General features: G+C 45.5%; 1 protein-coding gene across 1 annotated transcript in view; it reads right to left on the reverse strand.

The window, feature by feature from the left end:
* Positions 1 to 18,542, reverse strand: part of LOC126336051 (uncharacterized) — a 278,199-nt gene extending 259,657 nt beyond the window's left edge. Inside the window, exons 1-2 of the mRNA XM_049999530.1 lie at positions 18,345 to 18,542; positions 145 to 490 (exon numbers count right to left, since the gene is read on the reverse strand). Coding sequence (XP_049855487.1) covers positions 145 to 490; positions 18,345 to 18,542 — 544 coding nt within the window. The remainder of the gene's footprint in view (positions 1 to 144; positions 491 to 18,344) is intronic.
* Positions 18,543 to 24,116: the final 5,574 nt, after the last annotated feature.

Below are 24,116 nucleotides of genomic sequence, written 5' to 3' on the forward strand. Positions count from 1 at the left end.
CTAACGGACCGCTGCCCACTTAAAGGCTACAACCTAGCAAGTGTGGTGTCTGTCGGTGACACCACACTTTGGGCGCCGCTTTCTCCTCAGCGACCTAGTACGGGGCCCAGTCCGTGCTAGTAGAGAACGAGAAGCGCGGCCCACCGAGCATCCTGTCGGAGCTCCTCCTGGCAGCAAAGAGGGCAGCGGTGGCGACGAGGACGGAGGCTCCGACGGCGGCCCAAAGGTGGGCCGAGAAGGGCAGCAGCGGCACCTGCCAGCCCGGCAGAGGGCGCGGCCGCGGCGCCAGGCACGTGATGCCGGTGCGGATGTAGGGCCGCGAGAAGTCCAGGAAGAGGTACTCGTGCAACCACTGGTAGAGCGCGCCGTAGCCCGCGTCCGCCACGTCGGTCACCACGGCGCCCAAGATGCCGTTGCCGGACCCGTTGTTGTCCCAGATCTCGCCCCACTCGTGCTCCGCGTCCACCGTCAGGCGCCAACTAGCGTTTACCTGTAAGTGCAACGGTAATGACTATCCGAAAAAGAAAAGTATTTTCCATTTGATTGTTATACTAGTAGAGTACCAGACGGTGCCTGGGTGTGTAATTAGTCCAATCTCCTATAATCTCTTCCTTCCTCCTCATTATCGCCATATTCTCCTTCAAACCCTTTGTATCACCTCCTCCTCCCCAACTCTCCACCCACCACCTACTGCCCCTCTATCTATCTACTCCTCTGAACTCTCTCTGTGAATCTCCTATTTCTTTCCTCTCTGTTCGTCTTCTCCACCCTCTCTATTTCCACCTCTTCCTCCCCATCTCTTTATCAATCTCCTCCTCCCTCTCTCTCCATCCATCTCATCCTCCATCCTCTCTCCGTTCATCTCCTCCTACCACTCTTCTACTCCTGCCCCTCTCCCTGTTCACATCTTACCCCCTCTCCGTACATATCTTTTCCTCCCCCTTGTCTCTGCACATCTGCTCCTCTTTCCTTTCTCTATCTCCTCCTTTTCCATCTCCCTGTGAATAAGCCCCTCTGCTCCTTCTATTCATCTCTTCCTCCCACCTATCTGTGCCGATTTATCTTCATCCGTCACTGCAAAATAGTACAGGATATTGCCCATACCCTTTTGACTTTCGACATAATTGCCTTCCCGTTCAATGCATATGGGCGGCCATGGCACTAGCTTCTTCATGTCCCATTCCTTTTTTCTCCATGTTACAACTATCACCGCTATAGGAGGCTGGTGGTTCGTAACCCTGCAGTATTTCTTACCAGACTGTAACTAATATGTGAACCAATTTTGGGTGAAATCGTTTCAACGGTATTTGACGAGATTCTTACCTCTGCCTTTGCTCACGTACCCACTTACCAAAAATATTCCTCACATATTTAACAGATTTCACATGTATTTCTATACATGCGTCACTTCGATCTCTAGACCATTTCGATGGCAGTTTAATTTTCATGCAGTTCAATGTTTATGGCATCATATCTCCTGAACTACGTATCGTACAACGATATGCACTTATGTTCATAAATTAAGGAAAATGCTGGTACATGGTGAAACAACGACTTGGTAGGCGGTTTGCGGGTTTAAATCACGTCTGGGTGACCATGCGGTGCATTTCACCTGCGGTCGTCGCACAATGGCGCTGGCGGCAGTCCACATACGCAGAGGTGTGTTGGTGCATGACACAGTACGGTGAAGCGAGTAATTGTGCAGACGTTTTTAGACGTGCTAATCGTGACCATGAGTAGAAATTGGCTCAAAGAACACATATTCATGATGTTATGAGCGGTAGAATACTAGGGAGACTGGAGACTGGTCAAACAAAGCAAGTTGTAGTATGGGCCCTCCGTGTGCCACAAAGTGTGATCTCGAGAGTATGGCAACGATTCCAGCAGACAGGATACCTGTCCAGGCGCTACAGTACGGGACGTCCACAGTGTAAAACACCACAAGAAGACCGATATCTCACCACCAGTGCCCGCAGACGGCCACGGAGTACTGCAGGTAGCCTTTCTTGGGACCTTAACGCAGCCAGTGGAACGGTTGGCTACAGACACCCAATCTACAGAAGACTTGGTTGGTTGTTTTGGGGAAGGAGACCAGACAGCGTGGTCATCGGTCTCATCGGATTAGGGAAGGATGGGGAAGGAAGTCGGTCGTGCCCTTTCAGAGGAACCATCCCGGCATTTGCCTGGAGTGATTTAGGGAAATCACGGGAAACCTAAATCAGGATGGCCGGATGCGGGATTGAACCGTAATCCTCCCGAATGCGAGTCCAGTGTCTAACCACAGACGACTTAGTAGACATGGTTTATTCACCCGGAGACCTGCAAGGTGCATTCCACTGACCCCTGGTCACAGCAGAGCCCGTAAAGCTTGGTGTCAAGAACACAGTACATGTTCATTGGAACAGCAGTCCCAGGTTATGTTCACGGACGAGTCCAGGTATAGTCTGAACAATGATTTTAACCGGGTTTTCATCTGGCGTGAGCCAGGAACCAGATACCGAACCCCTAAACCCTTAACGTGCTTGAAAGGGATGTGTATGGAGGTCGTGGTTTGATGGTGTGACGTGGGATTGTGATTAGAGCACGTACATCCCAGAACGTCTTTGACAGAGGAACTGTAACAGGTCAGGTGTATCGGGACATCATTTTGCAACAGTATGCCCGCCTTTCCAGGGGTACAGCGGGTCCTACTTTCTCCTGGTGGATGGTAACGCACGGCCCCACCGTGCTGCCATCGTGGAGGAGTACCTTGAAACCGAAGATATCAGGTGAATGGAGTGGCCGGCCAGTTCTCAGGACCTAAAAACCATCGAGCACGCCTGGGATGCTCTCGGTCGAAGTATCGCTGCACGTCTTCAAACCCCTACGACACGTCAGGAGCTCCGACAGGCACTGGTGCCAGAATGGGAGGCTATACCCGTTGTGCGGCCTGTGTATGTGTGCATGGTGATCATATCCCATATTGATGTCGGGGTATATGCGCAGGAAACACTAGCGTTTTGTAACACATGTATTTCAGGGCGGTTTTCTCCACATGTCACCAATACCGTGAACTTACATGTCTGTGTCGTATGTGTTCTCTATGTGCCTATGCTATTAGCGCCAGTTTTGTGTATGTGGCACCACATTCTGCAATTATGCTTCATTTATGAGCATGAGTGTAGATGCGCTGAAATCATGCATACAGAGCATACAAGGTATACTAAATTAATCATTCGCGTCAGGGAAATTTCCAGAGGATTTAAAATAGCCGAGAGTTGTGGTGCGTGTACTAAAAGGCAGGTAATGCAGAAGAGACAAAATTTTGTTCTATTTTCGTAGGTATATTCAGTGGTAGATATGGATACTGTCCGCCGAAAGTCTTGCGATCAGAGTTGGTACTAACGAAGCAATAATTTAAACGTTTTGCATAATGTGGCAACTTTTTACACACCTCAGTGTTTATGACCTCATGTCGCCTGAACGATGTGTCGTATGACTAAGTAACTTTTCTGTTGTATTCAACGGTATATGTGAATACTGTCTGAAAAATGTGACACTAGTGAAGTTAGTACTAGAGAAGTAATAAACTGAGACGTAATGTTGCACAGCCCTACAAAGACAAGTACCTCGTAAAAGGTTGTCCTATCCCTTAACTTTACACCGAGAAACTAAAACTTTTTTATCACTGCCCATTGCGCTATTGAATGTATTGCTACATATAACGTGGTTACGAGAGTGGTTCAGAGAGGAACGGGGCATGATTCTAGCGTACGAAGAGAACCACAGACGTAGTGATTTTGAGAAGTGGCCTGTCGCCTGGAAACGAGCATCTCGGAATACTGTCTTGGTCATCCACGGAAGGTGCCTGAATTCCGGTCCCGGTGCCGGTGCCGGGCTACAAGACACTGGACGCACATACCTGATTACAGAACACGGAGGTTGGAGTGTTGCCCATCTTGTAAAGTGTGACAGACAACGATGTGTGGCAGATATGACGACAGACAATAGCGATGGTGCAGGGACAGAGGTCACCGGCCGCTGGGGGGGGGGGGGGGGGCGTATGTCGCTATGAACGGCATTCTCCTTGGCTTCAGGAAGAAAGAACAGGTTTCAGTAGTTTATTACAGGCAAATAATGGAAGATGGGAACGCATTGCCCATGAGTTTCGAAGTCTTAAGTTCTCACAGACGTTGTACCATATCCTCAGCATGAGCACCATGCTTTGCTTGAGAAAAATTGATACGGTAGTCCCTTCCAAGGGCTCGGTGTTAACCCATCTCGGGTACGCTCGACGTTTTCATCGGATGTGCGTGGCCGGTCAGTGCTCTTCCCTTTGTTTATGTAACCAACTTTCAAGAGGTTTGTATGTTAGTCATTGATCTGCAGAGGAGGCTTCTCGCTGAATCGACTGCGCAATGCACGTTGCATTTGAACAGTGAATTAACTTCACGCAAATTCCTCTATACAATGATATAGACAGTGTGTTTCTATCTTTCGCAGTTGGTATAAACAACTGAAAACTATTCTTTCTTTTTGAATCACCCGATATTAGTGAAAACATAAATATAGAGATTCTGTGTATACGTCTTCCAGAACGGCAATTAAGTAGATCTCATCGAAAGTCTTCAACATAGTAGACTTCCGAAGCGCTTCTCACCAACTCCGTACACACAGTAACTTCCAATGCAATGCCGAGTTAAGATCTATCCGACTTCGTGGTTTCGTTAACCGCCAGAGTTTCCCATTGACTGAGAGCCTGAGTAACACTCCTAAGATGCAAATTCACTTTCGTGTTGGCAGAAAGAGATAACTGAAAGGTTTGTTGCAAGATGACGTGTCTGGCATTGAAAAAGAACCGTGTTACCAATGTAACAAGTGACGTCATAGCAAGAGTGACGCAAGAAACCTCAGCATGAAGGGCGAACAGGTGTTTTTCCAAAGGAAGCTCTATTCAGGTTATTCTGACATTACAGTAGTGGACATCGACATGGTAAACTGTTAAAGGGCGTATAAAAAGAATACTGGACTGATCGTGGTTTGTTCAGTCTCATTAGAAAACAGACCAAGACTAAAGCACTCCTGAATGTATTTGATGAAGCAAATACGAGCATTGGTCTAAGTTTTAATATCCAAAAGACTCAGATCCCACATAAATTTGCACCTATTGCTATGGCCATACACCCAACAATCACAGTCGAAGGTAAAATCCTGTGGAACATAGAACACTTCCCATACCTCGGCAGCAGCTTGCAGCAAGTGCAAAATCTGTTGAGAAAATACGACACTGCCTCAAATGTGACGTTAAGTCGATTGGTCGTCTTCGGATAAGAGTCTTTAGTAATCACGAGATCAGCGTTATCACCATGCTCTACATATGCCAAGCTACTGTTGCACCATTTCTTACAATGGGTAAGAAGCATGGACTACCTATAGAAGGCAGATACAGTCTGGAAAGGTACCATCAGCGCTGCCTGAGAGGGACCATAAGGATTAAAAGGCGAACACCAATATTCCGCAGAAAGCAAGCTCTACTAACAATGAAGGCATGAAACTTCCTGGCAGATTAAAACTGTGTGCCCGACCGAGACTCAAACTCGGGACCTTTGCCTTTCGCGGGCAAGTGCTCTACTATCTGAGCTACCGAAGCCCGACTCACGCCCGTTACTCACAGCTTTACTTCTTCCAGTATCCGTCTCCTATCTTCCAAACTTTACAGAAGCTCTCCTGCGAACCTTGCAGAACTAGCACTGCTGAAAGAAAGGATATTGCGGAGACATGGCTTAGCCACAGCCTGGGGGATGTTTCCAGAATGAGATTTTCACTCTGCAGCGGAATGTGCGCTGATATGAAACTTCGAGTTCGAGTCTTCGTCAGGCACACAGTTTTAATCTGCCAGGAAGTTTCATATCAGCGCACACTCTGCTGCAGAGTGTAAATCTCATTCTGGAATGAAGGCATGGTCATCTAGCATCAACTCCATTCGATTGGCCCCATCGTTCTTACCCCTCAGTCCCGTCTACCAAAACAAATTATGTATTCCTAGCTGAAGGATGGGCAAAAACTAGGAAATATCCAGAGGTTTTACAAAGATGTGTTAAAGAACAAGATGAAAAGGCGCCTTACTGAATCTGGTAAAGGGGAAACTACTGCACTTAATCGTCCTGTATGGCGTACTAATGCTTGGGAAGAAATTCAGAGCATCAATAAACTGAGGCGGGAAACAGAGAATGAGAAGGGAATTCTAGGAAGCAACTGGAACTCCTAAAGATAAGCAACACTAAGCAGCCAGTCCCCACCAGAAAAATATTTCTGTCAGCAATGTGAAAAAGTCTGTAACTCCAGGATTGGCCTCTACAGAATCCATAGAAACTGAGTTTCGAAAAACACAGTCATACATGTCAGCGAGTGATAGTTCTTCACATCACAATAGTATAGGCTATGGCTTCTGAAAAGAGAAATTACTACATCAGTGGAGCACAGCCGGGGAAAGAATGGTGCAGCGATTTAATGGTTGCTCAAGAGCCACACCTGGGGCTCCCTCAGAAAGAGGTGAAAGAGAAAAGGGGAAAAGTGCTTTTAATACTAATGATTGAGCTGAAAATACTAAATCCTTTGAGGAATATTTGCCTCATGATGTGTACTGGAGGTAAGAGGAAGCGTGATTCCTTAAGTGATCTTCGGTAGCACGTGGTGCAACTCTGTCACGTGTTGTTCCAACTGTGGGAAACTTTTGCCAGTTACGCTAAGGTGCCAGCAAACGAATTAAGACTGAGTTAGTGTTACGCAATGCGGCAGGCACAAGGAAACGTAGCATTGTGAAAGCGAGTCAGACTGAATCAGCAAGGGAGATGCTACGTTAGTGGGTACTGGTAGCCTTATATTTGTATTGTGTGTTTCAGGGATGAATTTCTTTATATAAATCATGTTGTTGCAAAAACAAATTTACAAAGGATGTACCAAAACGGCAAGTTCAGAAACCACCGAACATACGAAAAGACGTGTTGAGCGTGAGAGATCAATAAAGTAGGACCATTTACATTTACAAATTATTTGTTAAGAGAATTTGTTACGAGAAAAGAGTTGTACAATGTTGTTCCATTAGTTGTTACGTTATGGTTTAATGGAGTAATATTTATTAGCCAAAAATTTGGAAATTGGAAATTTGTGGTAAGGTCTTATGGGACCAAATTGCTAAGGTTATCGGTTCCTAAGCTTACGCAGTACTTAATCTAACTTAAACTAACTGATGCTAAGGACAAGAGACACACCCATGCCCCAGGGAGGACTCGAACCTCCGACGGGGGCAGCCGCGCGGACCGTGACATGACGCCCAAGACCGCGTAGCTACCCCGCGCGGCTCGCGAAAAATGAGGGAAGTTCAGCGAGCTAATAGAAACTCAAGGACCCATTAGAGTGGAAAGGATGCTCCAGTACGTGCAGCAGTATCACGACAATGGACACCGTAGAGTTGTAACGATGATTGTCTCGATTTAAGATACTGCTGTGGTTATAACTCTGCTTTATGTGGCCTGTTTCTATTTCAAATGGAAGACCACCCACTCATCTTCACTCCCTATGCATCGGCTGCCAGATAACTGGGTCAACCTTACAAAGTAACGATTTGTAAGCTGCCAATGAACATTGTGGTTCACATCGTATTAATGTAAGAGAGAACAAAATGTCTTGCACAAACTATCTTTATGTCAAACTATGATATGCTTTGTCAAGACTTTTTCCATTGAAGTAGGCGGTCTGTGATTCGGTGGACTGGTTGTCCCCAAAAACGGGAGGCGTTTGGCTCCATAGCATCTCCTGGTGTAGCAGCAGACCCCTGTGACCGCCTTCACAGGAGATTTCATAGAAGGGATGACATGAGCAGTCTGCATAGAGGGGCGAATACGTTCTCTTGAGGAAGAAGTGATATTTGGGTCATGCTGACATTGCAGAAGTACCTCCCAATGCTCCTGGAAGGAGGAAATACTCGATTACTGCAGTTCAACCCTGGCTTAGAACTGCTGACAGGACGGAAAGACTGGAGCTGTGACGTTATGGTTCTCAAAAAGCGGCGCCTTGAACTTCAGTTGTTTTATGGCTTCGAACAGCTGCACCTGGAACTTCTGTTGTCTTGTGTAGGAGAAAGAAACGCTGCTTTCTGAGAAACAATAGCATCCCAAGTTCGGATAAATTATACAATCGGTATCCAGTGACTATTTAGAGCCACCTGCTAGAGGGAAGACTATGTCAGGCATCGTTATGCAATGGGTCATCAAGGAGCTGCGGAACTCAGTTTGCAGCAGGCCTGCTGTCTACGCTTCTCCCAAATGCTGCTGATTAGATGCCTACAACCTGGCGGGCCATCTGTTGGCTGGCATTCTTGCACTTGTGGAAGAAGCATCTTGTGGGTCCATGGATCATGCCAGGGACACCTAGCTACCCAGCTTTCATACCCTGTGAGGGCGAACTTGTTACTACTCATCGTCCTGTGCGGGCAAACTGTAGCTGTTCGTCGCCCCGTACAAGTTAGCTACTAACCTGCCAACAATGACGCTGCCGTCCACAGCAGGGTCCATGGCTCGACGCTGCTCAGCTTGGTGGCTCCTTTGGTGAATCACATCTCTGGCCACCTAGTGCCACCGATTTAGCACTGTCTGACTTGGTCCAGAGCCAGCGTCACAGCCAGCAGGCTGGTAGTGCCAACAACACGCCTCGCCCTGCCACTGTGGGCGCTGGCCGTGACAAGAGGCCACTTGCTGATCTAAGCACACTTCATAAACCGATTCCAGCCTGTGCCTCGAGGGACTGACTGCTGCCAAGCACCACCACAACTGATGAACTACATACTCTGGCATAAAACAGAGAATTATAAATGAATGCACTTTATACAACAGTATGTTCGCAATACTCCAGGTACCAGTCTACCATACCATTGCAACCACCTCTCGGGAGATGAAATTTATGAACAGCGGTTGATCACTTGGCCTCCACACTGGTATGGTACATAACTAAGACGATATCGAGGGTCAAGTCCATTCCTACGAACCGCCGGCACGTAACTGAGCTAAATACGCAACCTGCGAGCTGACATTTGGGGCACACAACTCCGAAAATCTGCCAAGAAATTGTCGAACTCACATTTCGCTGTACTGCGTTCCAAATGTAAACCACTACCCTATTACGCAGGTGGTCGTAACGTTCTGGCCCATCAGTATATGTACTGTGTTAACAAAGGCCTCTTTTCCATAAACTCTTTTTTTCTATTTTCAATCGGCATTTTTAGATTCTCTCTCCGTCCATTATCAGTGACTTTCTTACCCAAATATCGAAACTCATCTAAAACTTTTGATGTTTCATTTCATAATGTAACCTCACATGTGTTACCTACTTCAGTTGAACTGCATTCCTTTACCGACGTTTTACTGTCGTTGATATTCACCATATAGCACTTTTCACGGTATTGTTATTGCGTTTAACTACTCTTCCATGTCATATGTCGTCTCTGATAAACTGCATTACTGTCGACAAACTACACTCCTGGAAATGGAAAAAAGAACACATTGACACCGGTGTGTCAGACCCACCATACTTGCTCCGGACACTGCGAGAGGGCTGTACAAGCAATGATCACACGCACGGCGCAGCGGACACACCAGGAACCGCGGTGTTAGCCATCGAATGGCGCTAGCTGCGCAGCATTTGTGCACCGCCGCCGTCATTGTCAGCCAGTTTGCCGTGGCATACGGAGCTCCATCGCAGTCTTTAACACTGGTAGCATGCCGCGACAGCGTGGACGTGAACCGTATGTGCAGTTGACGGACTTTGAGCGAGGGCGTATAGTGGGCATGCGGGAGGCCGGGTGGACGTACCGCCGAATTGCTCAACACGTGGGGCGTGAGGTCTCCACAGTACATCGATGTTGTCGCCAATGGTCGGCGGAAGGTGCACGTGCCCGTCGACCTGGGACCGGAACGCAGCGACGCACGAATGCACGCCAAGACCGTAGGATCCTACGCAGTGCCGTAGGGGATCGCACCGCCAATTCCCAGCAAATTAGGGACACTGTTGCTCCTGGGGTATCGGCGAGGACCAATCGCAACCGTCTCCATGAAGCTGGGCTACGGTCCCGCACACCGTTAGACCGTCTTCCGCTCACGCCCCAACATCGTGCAGCCCGCCTCCAGTGGTGTCGCGACAGGCGTGAATGGAGGGACGAATGGAGACGTTTCGTCTTCAGCGATGAGAGTCGCTTCTGCCTTGGTGCCAATGATGGTCGTATGCGTGTTTGGCGCCGTGCAGGTGAGCGTCACAATCAGGACTGCATACGACCGAGGCACACAGGGCCAACACCCAGCATCATGGTGTGGGGAGCGATCTCCTACACTGGCCGTACACCTCTGGTGATCGTCGAGGGGACACTGAATAGTGCACGGTACATCCAAACCGTCATCGAACCCATCGTTCTACCATTCCTAGACCGGCAAGGGCACTTGCTGTTCCAACAGGACAATGCACGTCCGCATGTATCCCGTGCCACCCAACGTGCCCTAGAAGGTGTAAGTCAACTACCCTGGCCAGCAAGATCTCCGGATCTGTCCCCCATTGAGCATGTTTGGGACTGGATGAAGCGTCGTCTCACGCGGTCTGCACGTCCAGCACAAACGCTGGTCCAACTGAGGCGCCAGGTGGAAATGGCATGGCAAGCCGTTCACCAGGACTACATCCAGCATCTCTACGATCGTCTCCATGGGAGAATAGCAGCCTGCATTGCTGCGAAAGGTGGATATACACTGTACTAGTGCCGACATTGTGCATGCTCTGTTGCCTGTGTCTATGTGCCTGTGGTTATGTCAGTGTGATCATGTGATGTATCTGACCCCAGGAATGTGTCAATAAAGTTTCCCTTTCCTGGGACAATGAATTCACTGTGTTCTTATTTCAATTTGCAGGAGTGTAGGAAGGTTTCATTTATTGTACTGAAATTTATTTTCCTTTCCAATGAGCCGTGCTGCTGCTCGCGTTGGTGCTGTTTGTAGGTTTCCACCCTCAGCTGGAGGTCAGACTGTATCGATAAGTTGGCATGGTCGCGGTTGTTTGTCTTATTCTCGTGGTGACTGGCGCCACTCGGTGTCGTAAGCGCTGTCATTCCGCTAGTGGCAGCAGCGGCGCTTATCTATATGTAGTAACTGTTCCCCTATCTTTGGGGCGACGTCGTTTTTCCGTGTCGTATGAGTGGGCCAGTTCGGCTGGGGACTCAGGAGGAGCCAGGTCCGCGAAGTGAAAGAACACGCCGGGACTGCTGGCGGCACGCATATACTGCCGGATGGAAGGGCTGTGGTCACGAGGATGCACGACCTCGTCCTAAACCGGATCCAGCGAGCTTTAAGATGAGTGCATTTAAGTCCAAGTAGAGAAACCTCCACCATTGTGATATTTCGCGATTCTCCAGTGACTCGGGGTCGTCTTGCTGCTCGTAGTGTCGCTGAGGCGAAGAGCAGCGAGTGGAGTGGTTCTGGGCACTCTGAGCACATTATTCTGGGGTCGTAGTGCAAACCTCCGGTAACGGCTTTGGCCTAATGTTCCATCGTTGCATTTGGTTTATCGGACGTCAGAAAGCTTGAGAAAGACTATCATTAGTCGTTCGTTAGACTGCCACTGATCTGAGTTACCATCTTGTGAAGTGAATGCAACTCTTGGCTGCCTATCTCATGGTTCGCGAAAGGTTTTGTTGCCGGACCTTCTCAGAGCTCCATTCCTGGAGCACCGTCTGTGGCTCCTTGGTTCTTGTAAGACGTGTGTTATAAAAGGAGGTCTGACGGCCAGTAGTTCAGTGTAACGCTCCTTCAGTCCACGCCTTCTGCTGTGTTTCTCGCGACTTACCTTCAATGTTTCAGTACCTGTAAGTTGTAAATTGCAGTGAGTTCTTAAACATTCCTGGCGTGTAATACCTTCTGTCCAGATCACAGTGGTTGCTTTTAAAATATTATCTGCTGTATCTGTATTTAATGGTGGTCCGCTGAGTTATAACTCACTGGAAACACTATTATTTACACAGTTGTTTATTCCTTCATTAATAACGTGTGGTATTTTTATTTGTTGTTGAGCCTGGAATTACTAGTTTAAAATAAACTGTGTATAACTGTAAAAGGCAACCAATAGTAACTGATTACGGCCCCGTCCTCAATTGTAACCGAATCATGCCTTCCCTTGACTACCAGGTTTCATCAAAATTTGAGTAGGTGATACGCAAAGGCGAACATGTCCACAATTTAAAAAAAAGTGATATACGGAATGGAATGGTACGTATAGAATAAGCTAAATCTAAGTACTCGTACATCACAGAGTTTATGTGAAATCGGATACGTATCACGAAAGAAACGTTTGAAAATACGTGGTTCATAGCAAGCATAAATGTGCCCACATACATGCATTACGTGCAAAGCATAATTAGTCCACTACGGCCTATAGCAGATGCTGATTCCAGTCACGTGATGTCTATTTCAGTCACGGCCCGATGTTTCCGCGCAGAGTACCTGTTAGCATCAGTTACTGCTCCTGTGCCCTATCGTTAAACTATTGAATTGTAATAGTACTAACAATTGCTATTACGAGGACAAAGCGAGTTACCACTCAATACATTTTCGGTAGAGCAGAGTAAGGCCAAAATTAGTAACAAAAGCGAAATATAATGGGATCTGCCGGTCAGTGAGGGAAGTAAGAAATCTTCGTGAAGACTCGAGCGTGATACACGTGAAATTAATATCTAAAGTCTACGAAATTTGAATCATATAAGTGAAATCAAACGACTTTCGATATACAAGTACGAAGCTATGGGAATAGTCAATTGGTTTGCAAGCAACTGCATTCTAGAGGTCCCAGTATTCTGTGAAATAGTGGAAGTCTCTTTACAATCGTGACCGATCATTAATTAAGCACAAGCTGAAGTATTTCTCACCAATGGTATTTCAGTTAACAAGAAGAAAGATTTGGACGGTTTACTGCAAACTATTTTCGGAGGAAAGTGGCAAGCTCAGAGGACATATGTTGGTATTCATTCATCACTGCCTATACGCCGGTGTTGTTAAACACAGAGATAGAGGTACTTGCTCGTAATTGTTTAGATGATGATTCTGGCGTATACGCTTAAATGCAACAGCTATTCCAAGAACCGTTTTAGTAGTAGGTTATGCCATTGTTACAACATCGTATTCTGTTGTTGTGATTTGAAATATTTTAAATAACTGTGAAGCAGCAATAAAGTAAGAAATTTCGGTAAAACGCTGAAAAGGACTATCAGTGCTACAGTTGCCAATTTATAATTTTTCCATGATATCGCATACTAAATTGTTACAAATAAGTAATTTGATGTCGTATAGCAGGTATTATACACTCCACTCCAAAGAAACCGGCAAATGCATGTGTATTCAAATACAGAGATATACAAACGGGCAGAATACGGCGCTGCGGTCGGCAAAGCCTACGTAAGACAACAAGTGTCAGGTACAGTTGTTCGATCGATTACTGCTGCTACAATGGCAGGTTATCAAGATTTAAGTATTTTGAACGTGGTGTTATAGTTGGCGCAGGAGCCATGGGACACAGCATCTTCCAGCTACCGACGAAGTGGAGATTTTCCCGTAAGACCTTTTCACGAGTGTACCGTGAATTAAACATCAAATCTCCGACATCAATGCGGCCAGAAAATCACCCTGCATGAACGGGAGCAATCACGACTGAAGAGAATCCTTCAACGTGATAGAAATGCAAACCTTTCACAACTTGCTGCAGGTATCAGTGTTGAGTCATCAACAAGTGCTAGCATGCGAAACATTCAACGAAACATCGTCGGTAAGGGCTTACGGAGCCGAAGGCCCACTCGTGTACTCTTGATGACTGAACGACACGAAGTTTTACACCTCTCACGGGCCGTCAACACTGACATTGGACAGTTAACAACTGGAAACAAGTTGCCTGGGCGGATGAGTCTCGTTTCAAATTGTATTGAGCGGATTGACTTGTACGGGTATTGAAACAACCTCATGCATCTATGGACTCTGCATGTAAGCAGTGGACAAGCTGGTGGAGGCTCTGTAATTGTGTGGGGCGTGTGCAGTTGGAGTGATAGGGGCCCATGGTACCTCTAGATACGACTCTGACAGATGACACGTACGTAAGCATCGTGTCTGATTACATACACCCATTCATGTCCATCGTGCATTCCCAAGGATTTGGACAATTGCAGCAGGACAATGCGGCACATGTCCAGAATTGCTACAGAGAGACTCAAGGAACACTCGTCTGCGTTTAAACCCTTCCGCTGGACACCAGACCCCCCAGACATGAAAATAATTGGGCACGTATGGGATGCCTTGCCACGTGCTGTTCAGAAGAGATTTCCAACCTCTCGTATTCTTGAGGATTTATGGACAGCACTGCAGGATTTATGGCAACAGTTCCCTCCTGCACTACTTCAGATATTAGTCGAGTCCATGACACGTCATTCTGCGACACTTCTGCGGGCTCGCGGGGGCTCTACACGGTATTAGGCAGGTGTACCAGTTTTTTGGCTCTTCAGTGTATAACACGATATAAGTTACATTGAAAAAGAAACAAGATATTTGCTTTTGAAAATCATTCAAAGACGAACATCGCAAAATGGGTCATACAACTGAGAACATGCGCATATGTAAATGTACTTTTGAAAGGAATATTTTCATTGTAGATTTGATTTACAGATATGAACCACCTTTTAACAGAAACTTAGAGGCTTGGGCATTGCCATATATTATTTTCATTCATTTGGTTTTGAGTCATCAGTCCTCTGAATGGTTTGATGCCCTACCACGAATTCCTGTCCTGAGCCAACCTCTTCATCTTAGAGTAGCACTTTCAACCTACGTAGCTGGCCGGAGTGGCCGTGCGATTCTAGGCGCTACAGTCTGAAGCCGAGCGACCGCTATGGTCGCAGGTTCGAATCCTTCCTCGGGCATGGATGTGTGTGATGTCCTTAGGTTAGTTAGGTTTAATTAGTTCTAAGTTCTAGGTGACTGATGACCTCAGAAGTTAAGTGGCATAGTGCTCAGAGCCATTCAACCTACGTCCACAAATAGTTGCTGGATGCATTCCAATTCCTGTGTTCCTCTGCGGTTTTTGTCCTCTACAGCTCCCTCTAGTACCGTGGAAGTCATCCCATGATGTCTTAACAGATGTCCTATAATCCTGTACGTTCTCCTTGTCAGTGTTTTCCAAATAATCCTTTCTTATCCTATTCTGCGCACGACGCCTCATTTCTTACCTTATCAATCCACCAAATTTTTCACATACGTCTGTAGCACCACATCTCAAATGCTTAGATTCTCTTTTCCTTTGGTTTTCCGACAGTCCTAATTTCACTTACCAAACAATACTGTTCTCCAAACGGACATTCTCAGAACTTTCTTCCTCAAATTAAGGCCTATGTTTGATATTACAGACTTTTCTTGGCTAGGAAGTCTCTTTTTGCCAGTGCTAGTCTGCTTTTCTAGTCCTTCTTGCCCCATCCGTCATTGGTTACTTTGCTCCTTAGGCTGTGGAATTTCTTAACTTCATCTATTTGTGATTATTAATCCTGACGTTAAGTTTCTCGCTATTCTCATTTTATCTACTTCTCATTACTTTCGTCTTTCTTCGATTTATTCTCAGTCAACATTCTGTACTCATTACGCAGTTCATTCAGTTCAGCAGATCATGTAATTCCTCTTCACTAAGGATACCAGTGTCATCAGTGAATCGTATCACTGATATCCTTTCACCTTGAATTTCAATTCGACTCCTGCACCTTTCTTTTATTTCCATCATTGCTTCTTCGATATACAGGTTGAACAGTAAAGGCGAAAGACTACATCGCGCCTTACACCATTTTTAATCCGAGCACTTCGTTCCTGGTCGTCAACCCTTATTATTCCCTCTTGGCTCCTTTACATGTTGTATGTTACCCGTCTCTCCCTACAGCTTACCCCTACTTTTCTGAGGACTTCGAAAATGATGCACAATTTTACATTGTCGAATGCTTTATCCAGGCCGACAGTCGTATGAACGTGTCCTGATTTTTCTTTAGCCTTGCTTCCATAATCAACCGCAACGTCATAATTGCCATTCTGGTGCTTTCGCCTTTCCTAAAACCAAAACAATCGTTATCCTCAATTTTCTTTTCCATTCCTCTGTATATTATTCTCCTTAGCAACTTGGACGCATGAGGTGTTAAGCTGATTGTGAGATAATTGTCGCACTTGACAGCTCTAGCAGTCTTTGGGATTGTGTGGATGATATTTTTTCTGAAAGTCAGATCGTATGTCGTCAGACTCATACATTCTACATACCAATGTGAATAATCGTTTTGTTGCAACTTCCCGGAATGATTTTAGAAATTTTGACGGTATGTTATCAATCCCTTGTGCCCAATTTGATCTTAAGTCTTCCAAAGCTCCCTTAAATTTTGATTCTAACTCTGGATCCCCTGTCTCTTCGAAGTCCACTCCTGTTTCTTCTTCTATCACATCGGACAAATCTTCTCCTTCATAGAGGTGGAATTCCCGTTGTACTCTTAACGTTACGAACCCTGCTTTTACTTTAACCAAAGGTCGTTTTGATATTCGTTTCTGCTGACTCAGTCGTTCCGACGATCTTTTCTTTTTCGATTTCGTCACATTTTTCATGCAGCCACTTCGCCTATGCTTCCCTTCACTTCCTATTTAAATTTTTCAGTGACTTGTATTTCTGTATTCCTGAATTTCGCTAAACATTATTGTACTTCCTTCTTTCATCGATCAACTGAAGTATTTCTTCCGTTATTCATGGTTTCATCGCAGTTACCTTCTTTATACCCACGTTTTTATTTCCAGCTTCTGTGATTGACCTTTTGAGAGATGTACATTCCTCTTCAAATGTACTGCATATTGAGGTATTCTTCATCGCTGTATCGACGGCCGTAAAGAATTTTAAGCGTGTCTCAGCATTCCTCCATAAAAAAGTTCAACCTACTCTCCCCCACTACTAAATTGTGATCTGATTTTGTTTACCCTCCGGAGTAAGCCTTAAAATCCAGTTTCTGATTTTTGAATCTCTGGCTGTCCATGATGTAATCTAACTGAAATCCTTCCCTATCACCTGGCCTTTTCCAAGTATGCTTCTTCCTCTTGTGGTTCATGATAGAGTATTCGTTATTACAAGCTGAAATTTCTTAGAGAACTTAAATAATCTTTCTCCTCTCTCATTCATTGTCCCAATGCCATATTCTCCTATAACTTTTTTTCCACTCCTTCTCCTACAACTGCGTTCCAGTCCCCCATGACTATTAGATTTTGATTTCCTTTTACGTACTGTATTACCTTTTCAGTATCCTCTTATACTTTCTCTATCTCTATGTCTACTTGTAATTCATATGAATGCCTGAAATAAGTTTTATTTTGATTGTAAAACACTGTATTTAGTACACATGTTACTCTTTGCATGTCACGTCTTAATTTCTCCCTGGCGTGCCTCTCCGCTTGCTCAGTATACAGACAGTGGCCCTGGAGGTAGCCTGCAATCCAGTCGTAATCCCATTCCAACTATATTTCGTAAATTTGCTGTTTCCGGACGAATTATAGCAGGTTGCTTAGTGCCAGATATACAGCACATTAACAATATAAATGTTTTCTTGTTGAATGATATTTTGTTACCTTGTATTACACTTCACTGAAGCAGTATATAAACTATTGTATTAGTAAACAGGGTGTCCGCGGAAGATTGGTAAGTTTCAGGTATAATCGAAGAACGGTATTCTAGTAAACATGGGCCTTGAAATGTTACTTATACCAATGAACATGTCTTTATCTTCTGTGAAAGAAATCTCTTCTAATGGGAGCTTTTTGTTTTTCTTGGGAGAAGTTAGTACGGTCAAAAAAAAAAAAAAAGAGTTGTTCAGTAAACATGGGCTGTAAAACGCATACCTTAAGAGCTATAAAGACTTCTTCAGTAGAAGACATGTGTTTGACAGTAGTAAAGTGGACTAGTGCTCATAGCTCTTAAGGTATACATGTCAGTGCCTACGTTTACTGAACGTTTTTCTTATTTTGGTTCATATTGGCGCTCCTCAAAATATGGAAAGCAAACACCTTACTGCAGAGAGATTTGTTTCACACTATAGAAGATGAAGCACTCATATGTCTTCTGGTATGCTTTTCAGAGCCCACGTTCACCAGAAATTTCTGGTTCGAATGGTCGTTTCTATCATATCCCTGTGTGCTGAACACTCCTCGTGGGACATCCTGTATAGATTCCAGCAAAACCAGATTTGAATGTCCTGAACCAAGCTGCAGAAAGTTGCGCTGACCCTGGCCGCCACTGACCTTCTTGGCAAATTCCAGCAGTATTCGCGTCTCCATGCCGTCCTGTGTGCCGGTAGAGTCCTCCAGCACGGCGTACGGCGGGTAGTGGAAGGTGGCGAAGGCCAGCTCGCGCCCCTTGAGGTCGGACAGCTTGTCTGGGAAGAGGTCGGCGTCCGACGGCACGATGCCGCAGCCTCGCACCCACCGGGCCAGCACCATCTCTTCCCGCCACGTTCGGCGACCGGTGAACCTCAGCGTCACCAACTCGAAACTAGCACGGAAGGATGTACACGACACCCTACAGTAAGATATAACATACCAGGCGGTTGTAATTAATGTGCAGCTCCCCACAGACGTTCAGTGTGGACTAAAATTATCGTATGGCAGCGGAACTTGGTAGTTCCAATTCTTGGCCACCACGTGCAAATATGGCGCTTTACAGCAACTCGTCGACATCTTGAGTTCAATAACCAATAAAGTATGTGGTGGTGAATAATAAAATCAACATAAAGCCTTTCTTACTTGGTTGAACTTTTCTGCTCAAGTCCCATTACTAAACCATTACATATGGAAACATTTCTGCACGTCTTCGTGCGTTCGCAGCGCGAAATTTGCACCTGCTGATCAAAATTGGAACTAATTTTCCGACGTATTCGATTTCGCATTAACGCATTAGAATATCTACCGAATTTCACTGCCACACGATAATTGCAGCCCACACTGGACCTCTCTGAGAAGGTGCACTTTCATTATAGCCACCGGATACTATCTATATTATTTGCTTGCCAATGAAAGACACAGAGAGAAAATTTATCTGCAATTTATTGCAGTAATCAACATCAAGGGAAAATTAATTACTAGACAAACAGTGACGTAACATACACGTTATTTATCAAACAGATTTGTACTTGCAACAGTGCCATAAGGCGAACTTACCATGCGAAGGTGACTGCGTTTTGTGAACAGATCGCAAACACATTATTTTCTTCATGTAGAAATAAATCAATATCAAGCTATAAATGAGACAATATCAACTTTGACCTAAGTGACGGTCTTTATCACTACTGATCTGGGATAGCACTCATCAATTCCCACCCGTAAACGTGCACCAAATTTGCGTGGCAAAACAAGTAATCTATATGTGATGCCAACTGTGCATATTTAACGAAATTGACGGTTTCAGTTTATATGAAGGTGATATGCGCGCCTGCGACCGCTCTTATTCTGAAAGTGTCCAATTGCTAAAGGGACGAAGATGGTGTTGTATGCTTGCTTCCTCAATCCTACGACAAAGTTGTGACACCACATAGTGTATGATCGCTTGGAAATCAGAGATAGCTCCTTACTAATGGATTCTTTCCTCCATTCTCGATAGAAAAGTTCCATATTTAAGGTTGAATAACAACTAAACTGTTTTTGTCCTACTAATTAGTCTCTATTTCCAACTAGTTATCGGTTTATTGGACCATCTTCAGGAAAGAACTAGTTCCTTCCACTTATCTCCACACGAGTGATACCTGTCATTTTATCTTTCCGTGAAAGAGTTGGCACTATCTCCTAATAGCTATCAGAAGATTAGTACCATTAGACATAATTATAGTGCTGACTAGTCCCATTACAGCAGCCATGGGTTTCTGCTTCAGCTCACTTTTATTTTGGAGTGAGTAGCACTCCTTTGCTACTAACTTAATTAGAGTGGAAACACTGTTCGTGTATGGTGAACTGTCATATAATATCCGGACAATGTTACAAATGTAGCCTATGGTAATATACCTACAATACTGTTGTGCCGCTAATAATTTACTGAGCACAGATGAGTAAAACTGAGACACTTTCCATAGGTAATGCAAGAGGCCTTGGAGGCCTGTCAGCTCGGACCGGCTTGGCGACTGACTACTGATGTGGCAAATACTGTCTCCCGAACGGTCGAAGCGGTAACCATGGTCCGACCAAGCGAATGTATCAGAGGCGTAATACACAGTGTATACAATTGTACGAAGGTACAATTTGGGCTCTAACTATCGGGAGCGATACTTGTAGATATGGTAAGGCGTTGATTCGTACCTGATTTATGCAAGGAAAGAGTTATTACCAATTTTGGCCACCGAAGTACAAAACTGGCGCTGTTCACTGCGTATATGAGGGTATGGCATCCACGTTGTCATTTGACAAAGCCATAACATGAATGAACATAATGGCTATCGGGAAGAGAAATCGTGCGCTGTAACCGAATCTGTCTTATGTGAACGGCAGCAATTACGGTGCGGTATTGAGAGAGTATCGCCCTCTGAAAGGTCTGAGGAAGGGTCCGATGTCATTAATTGGTTTTAAAGAAGACGATTATGAAATTGAAAATTAGCTTGGTTTGGCACCTACAGGAGGAAGGCGTGCTAACCCGGTGGGAGTTATTAGTAAGGTTGCTGTTGTGGCAACTGATCATGCAGCACGTTCCCCGGCTACTGCTAGTGCTCGTGAAATGCCAGGAGAAACGTTCATCGCGTGGTGAAGGAGGAGGAGGATATTAGCGTTTAACGTCCCGTCGACAACGAGGTCATTAGAGACGGAGCGCAAGCTCGGGTGACGGATGGATGGGGAAGGATATCGGCCGTGCCCTTTCAAAGGAACCATCCCGGCTCGCGTGGTGAACAGTACAGAAAGTTTCGTGGACTGTTTTGCACTGGTGCTCGAGACAGTGCAGCAACTGAAAAGACCGAAGTTGATGATATGTGGTCGGGAAATATTCTGCGGAATAACGTGGCATACACTAAAAAAAAAAGTTCAAATGTGTGTGAAATCTGGGACTTAACTGCCAAGGTAATCAGTCTCTAAGCTTACACACTAATTAACCTAAATTATCCTAAGTACAACACACACACACCGATGCCCGAGGGAGGCCTCGAACCTCCGCCGGGACCAGCCGCACAGTCCATGACTGCAACGCTCTAGACCGCAGGGCTAATAACGCGTGACTTGCATTAAAAGGTGCCGTGAGTTCACATAAATGTCGAACTTGTGGTACTATTAAACCGCGGTCTCCTTTGAAGAGTATACCCACAGAGAAGCTGTACTCACTCGTACACTTTATGGAGACTTCATTACGTAACGTGCGGTTCCTGCTTTGTAAGAGCGCAAAGGTGTGGTAACCTCTGTTTTCAGTAAGGTATGTCAGCACCTCACGTCGCTCGCTCATTGATTGTTCTGCTTAAAACGATTGCTCACGAAAGTGTTATCTCGAGAGATATTTCCGATTCATGGCCTGCAAGATCACTTGATCGGAATCCACATAACTTTTGGCTCTAGGAATATTTAAAAGAACGCCTTTACCGAGTACACGATTGGTCTCAACTTGGTGTGAGGGTCAGTATTCAGCCACATGCTACTGAGAGTCCACCGAAACTGCTGCGAGAAACTGTTGATCATGTCGTTTTACCGATGCAGCATCTCGTCGGCATCTCTTGTATTCATAGCGAAGAAGCTATGTGAGCGGTGGTTAATAATAGAATAATCATTATTCCTTTCTCACGTGTTTGGTCTTTTCTGTCCGCTTACCGTTCCCAGTCCACCACATATGGAAATGTTTCTATACGTCTATCTTGGCTTCAGAGCGCCAGACATAGACCTTGTGGTCAGAATTGGAACTGCATTTTCCAGTGTAAACCGGTTTCGCATTAACAGGTCAGATATGAACCAAATTTTGCTACAATAAACTTACAACCGACTCTTTACCATTGATGCAGCAGAAAGACAGAGCTACTGAGCAGTGAGTGATCTGCTTGTTTCATGTCCGAGCTATGGTTCTCTTATGGCTTACTAGACAGAAACCAATAGTTAAGTAAATGTTCCGAGGGGAATCTACAATGGTATATAAGTGTGCTAGTTGATATGGGTCAACCAGTCTCCACCTCTGGAATCTGCTGCTGCTACCTCTGTCACTACTGCTCGTGATAATACCCATAAAAATACTCCTCATGTCCAGCGTAAAAGACTCAAGTCCACCAACCACCAGTTCCGAGGGGGATCTACAATGGTATGTAAGTGTGCTAGTAGATATGGATCAACCAGTCTCCACCTCTGGAATCTGCTGCTGCTAGCTGTGTCACTACTGCTCTTTGTAATACCCATAAAGTACTCCTCATGTCCAGCGTAAAAGACTCAAGTCCACCAGCCACCAGTTCTGAGGGGGATCTACAGTGTTATGTAAGTGTGCTAGTAGATATGGATCAACCAATCTCCACCTCTGGAATCTGCTGCTGCTAGCTGTGTCACTACTGCTCGTGGTAATACTAATGCTGTGGACTTATCCTTCCAAGTGGGAAACCACCTGGTGATGAAGAGCACACACAAAGAGTCAGGAAAATTATGTAAATCAATCTGAATGGCGGCAATACCATCAAGGCACTCTCAATATGTGATACACTCGTCATCATATATACTTCTGGTAATGTGGACTGGAGAAAAGTAGAGCTGTGTAATCTGGTTGCAATAACAAGTAAACTCATGAAAATTCAGCATGCACTCCGCTCTCTTAGTGGAGTCGACGGGCTTTACTGCCCAGAAAATCCAGTGAAAGAAGAGAAAAATTGGTTAAAATGGCTCTGAGCCCTCTGGGACTTAACATCTGAGGTCATCAGTCCCCTAGAACTTAATACTACTTAAACGTAACTAGCATAAAGACATCACATACATCCATGCCCGACGCAGGATTCGAACCGGCGACCGTAGCGGTCGTGCGGATCCAGACTGACGCGCCTAGAACCTACCCGCCACATCGGCTGGCGAAAGAAGAGAAGCAAGCCTTGGCAGACTCTGCGAAAGGCGATGAATCAGCTCTGAAGTCAACAAGAATAAGCTCATCGAGATGTGGCGAACGAAGAATTAACACCAAAAGCTGTACGCCAATGCCGGACTGACGGCCTGAGCAAAAACGCGTGCAAGGGCAGATTTTGGATAAGATTAAAAGTAAAAGAGATAATGGAAAGACCTGGTCTGGCATGGCCTACGGACTCCTAAACAGGGGAACTGAAGGACTGATTCTGTTATGCACACGAAGAAGCCATCAGACCCTGAAAGGAAGCTGACGAAACAATTGAACGTGTCTTCAGCAATTCCAAAAAGATATATCAGAACAATTTAAAGCAGCAATACAGTGATATGAAGCGAATGATCCACTGGTATGCATGCATAAATCCGTCGGTGAAAAAAAAATTGGTGGGACCACAAGCCACGAAATGTGGTAGAAAACGAACTTGCCAAATTACTGTGGCACTTACGACTTCAGGCCGGTCGATTGCCGGAAAATAATACACCAGCCTTCACAGCTGCCATCCAAGGTTGTAGCAGAATCGATGAGAAAGGCTAGAGAAGCTTACCGGATAAGACGATTTGAAAATCGAACGACAGCTACTCTGGCGTAAACCAGTGGAATTTGACCGAATGGTTTTCCGCACACTGCTAGCAGTTCCAAAAATCGGGGTCGGCACTTGAAAGTGATTGTAAGTGGTGCAATATCCTTGCCATGCTCAGGACCTAGGTTCGATTCCCGGTAGTGCCAGGGATATTTTCTTGGCTGTAATGGGGTGCACTCAGCCTCATGATATTAATTGAGGAGCTACTTGATCTACTAGTAGCGGCTCCGCATCACGAAAACTGAAAACAGCCGGTAGAGGGGGGTACTGATCCCACGTCACATTCAATGATGCCATTAGAGGAGGATGTCATGGCGGTCGGTCGATGCCGACGGGCTCTCCATGGCTTGTGGACGGAGTTTAGGATTTTACTGTGAATGAAGAGTGC

This window comes from Schistocerca gregaria, chromosome 2 (assembly GCF_023897955.1).
Source record: "Schistocerca gregaria isolate iqSchGreg1 chromosome 2, iqSchGreg1.2, whole genome shotgun sequence".
NCBI classification, from domain to species: domain Eukaryota; kingdom Metazoa; phylum Arthropoda; class Insecta; order Orthoptera; family Acrididae; genus Schistocerca; species Schistocerca gregaria.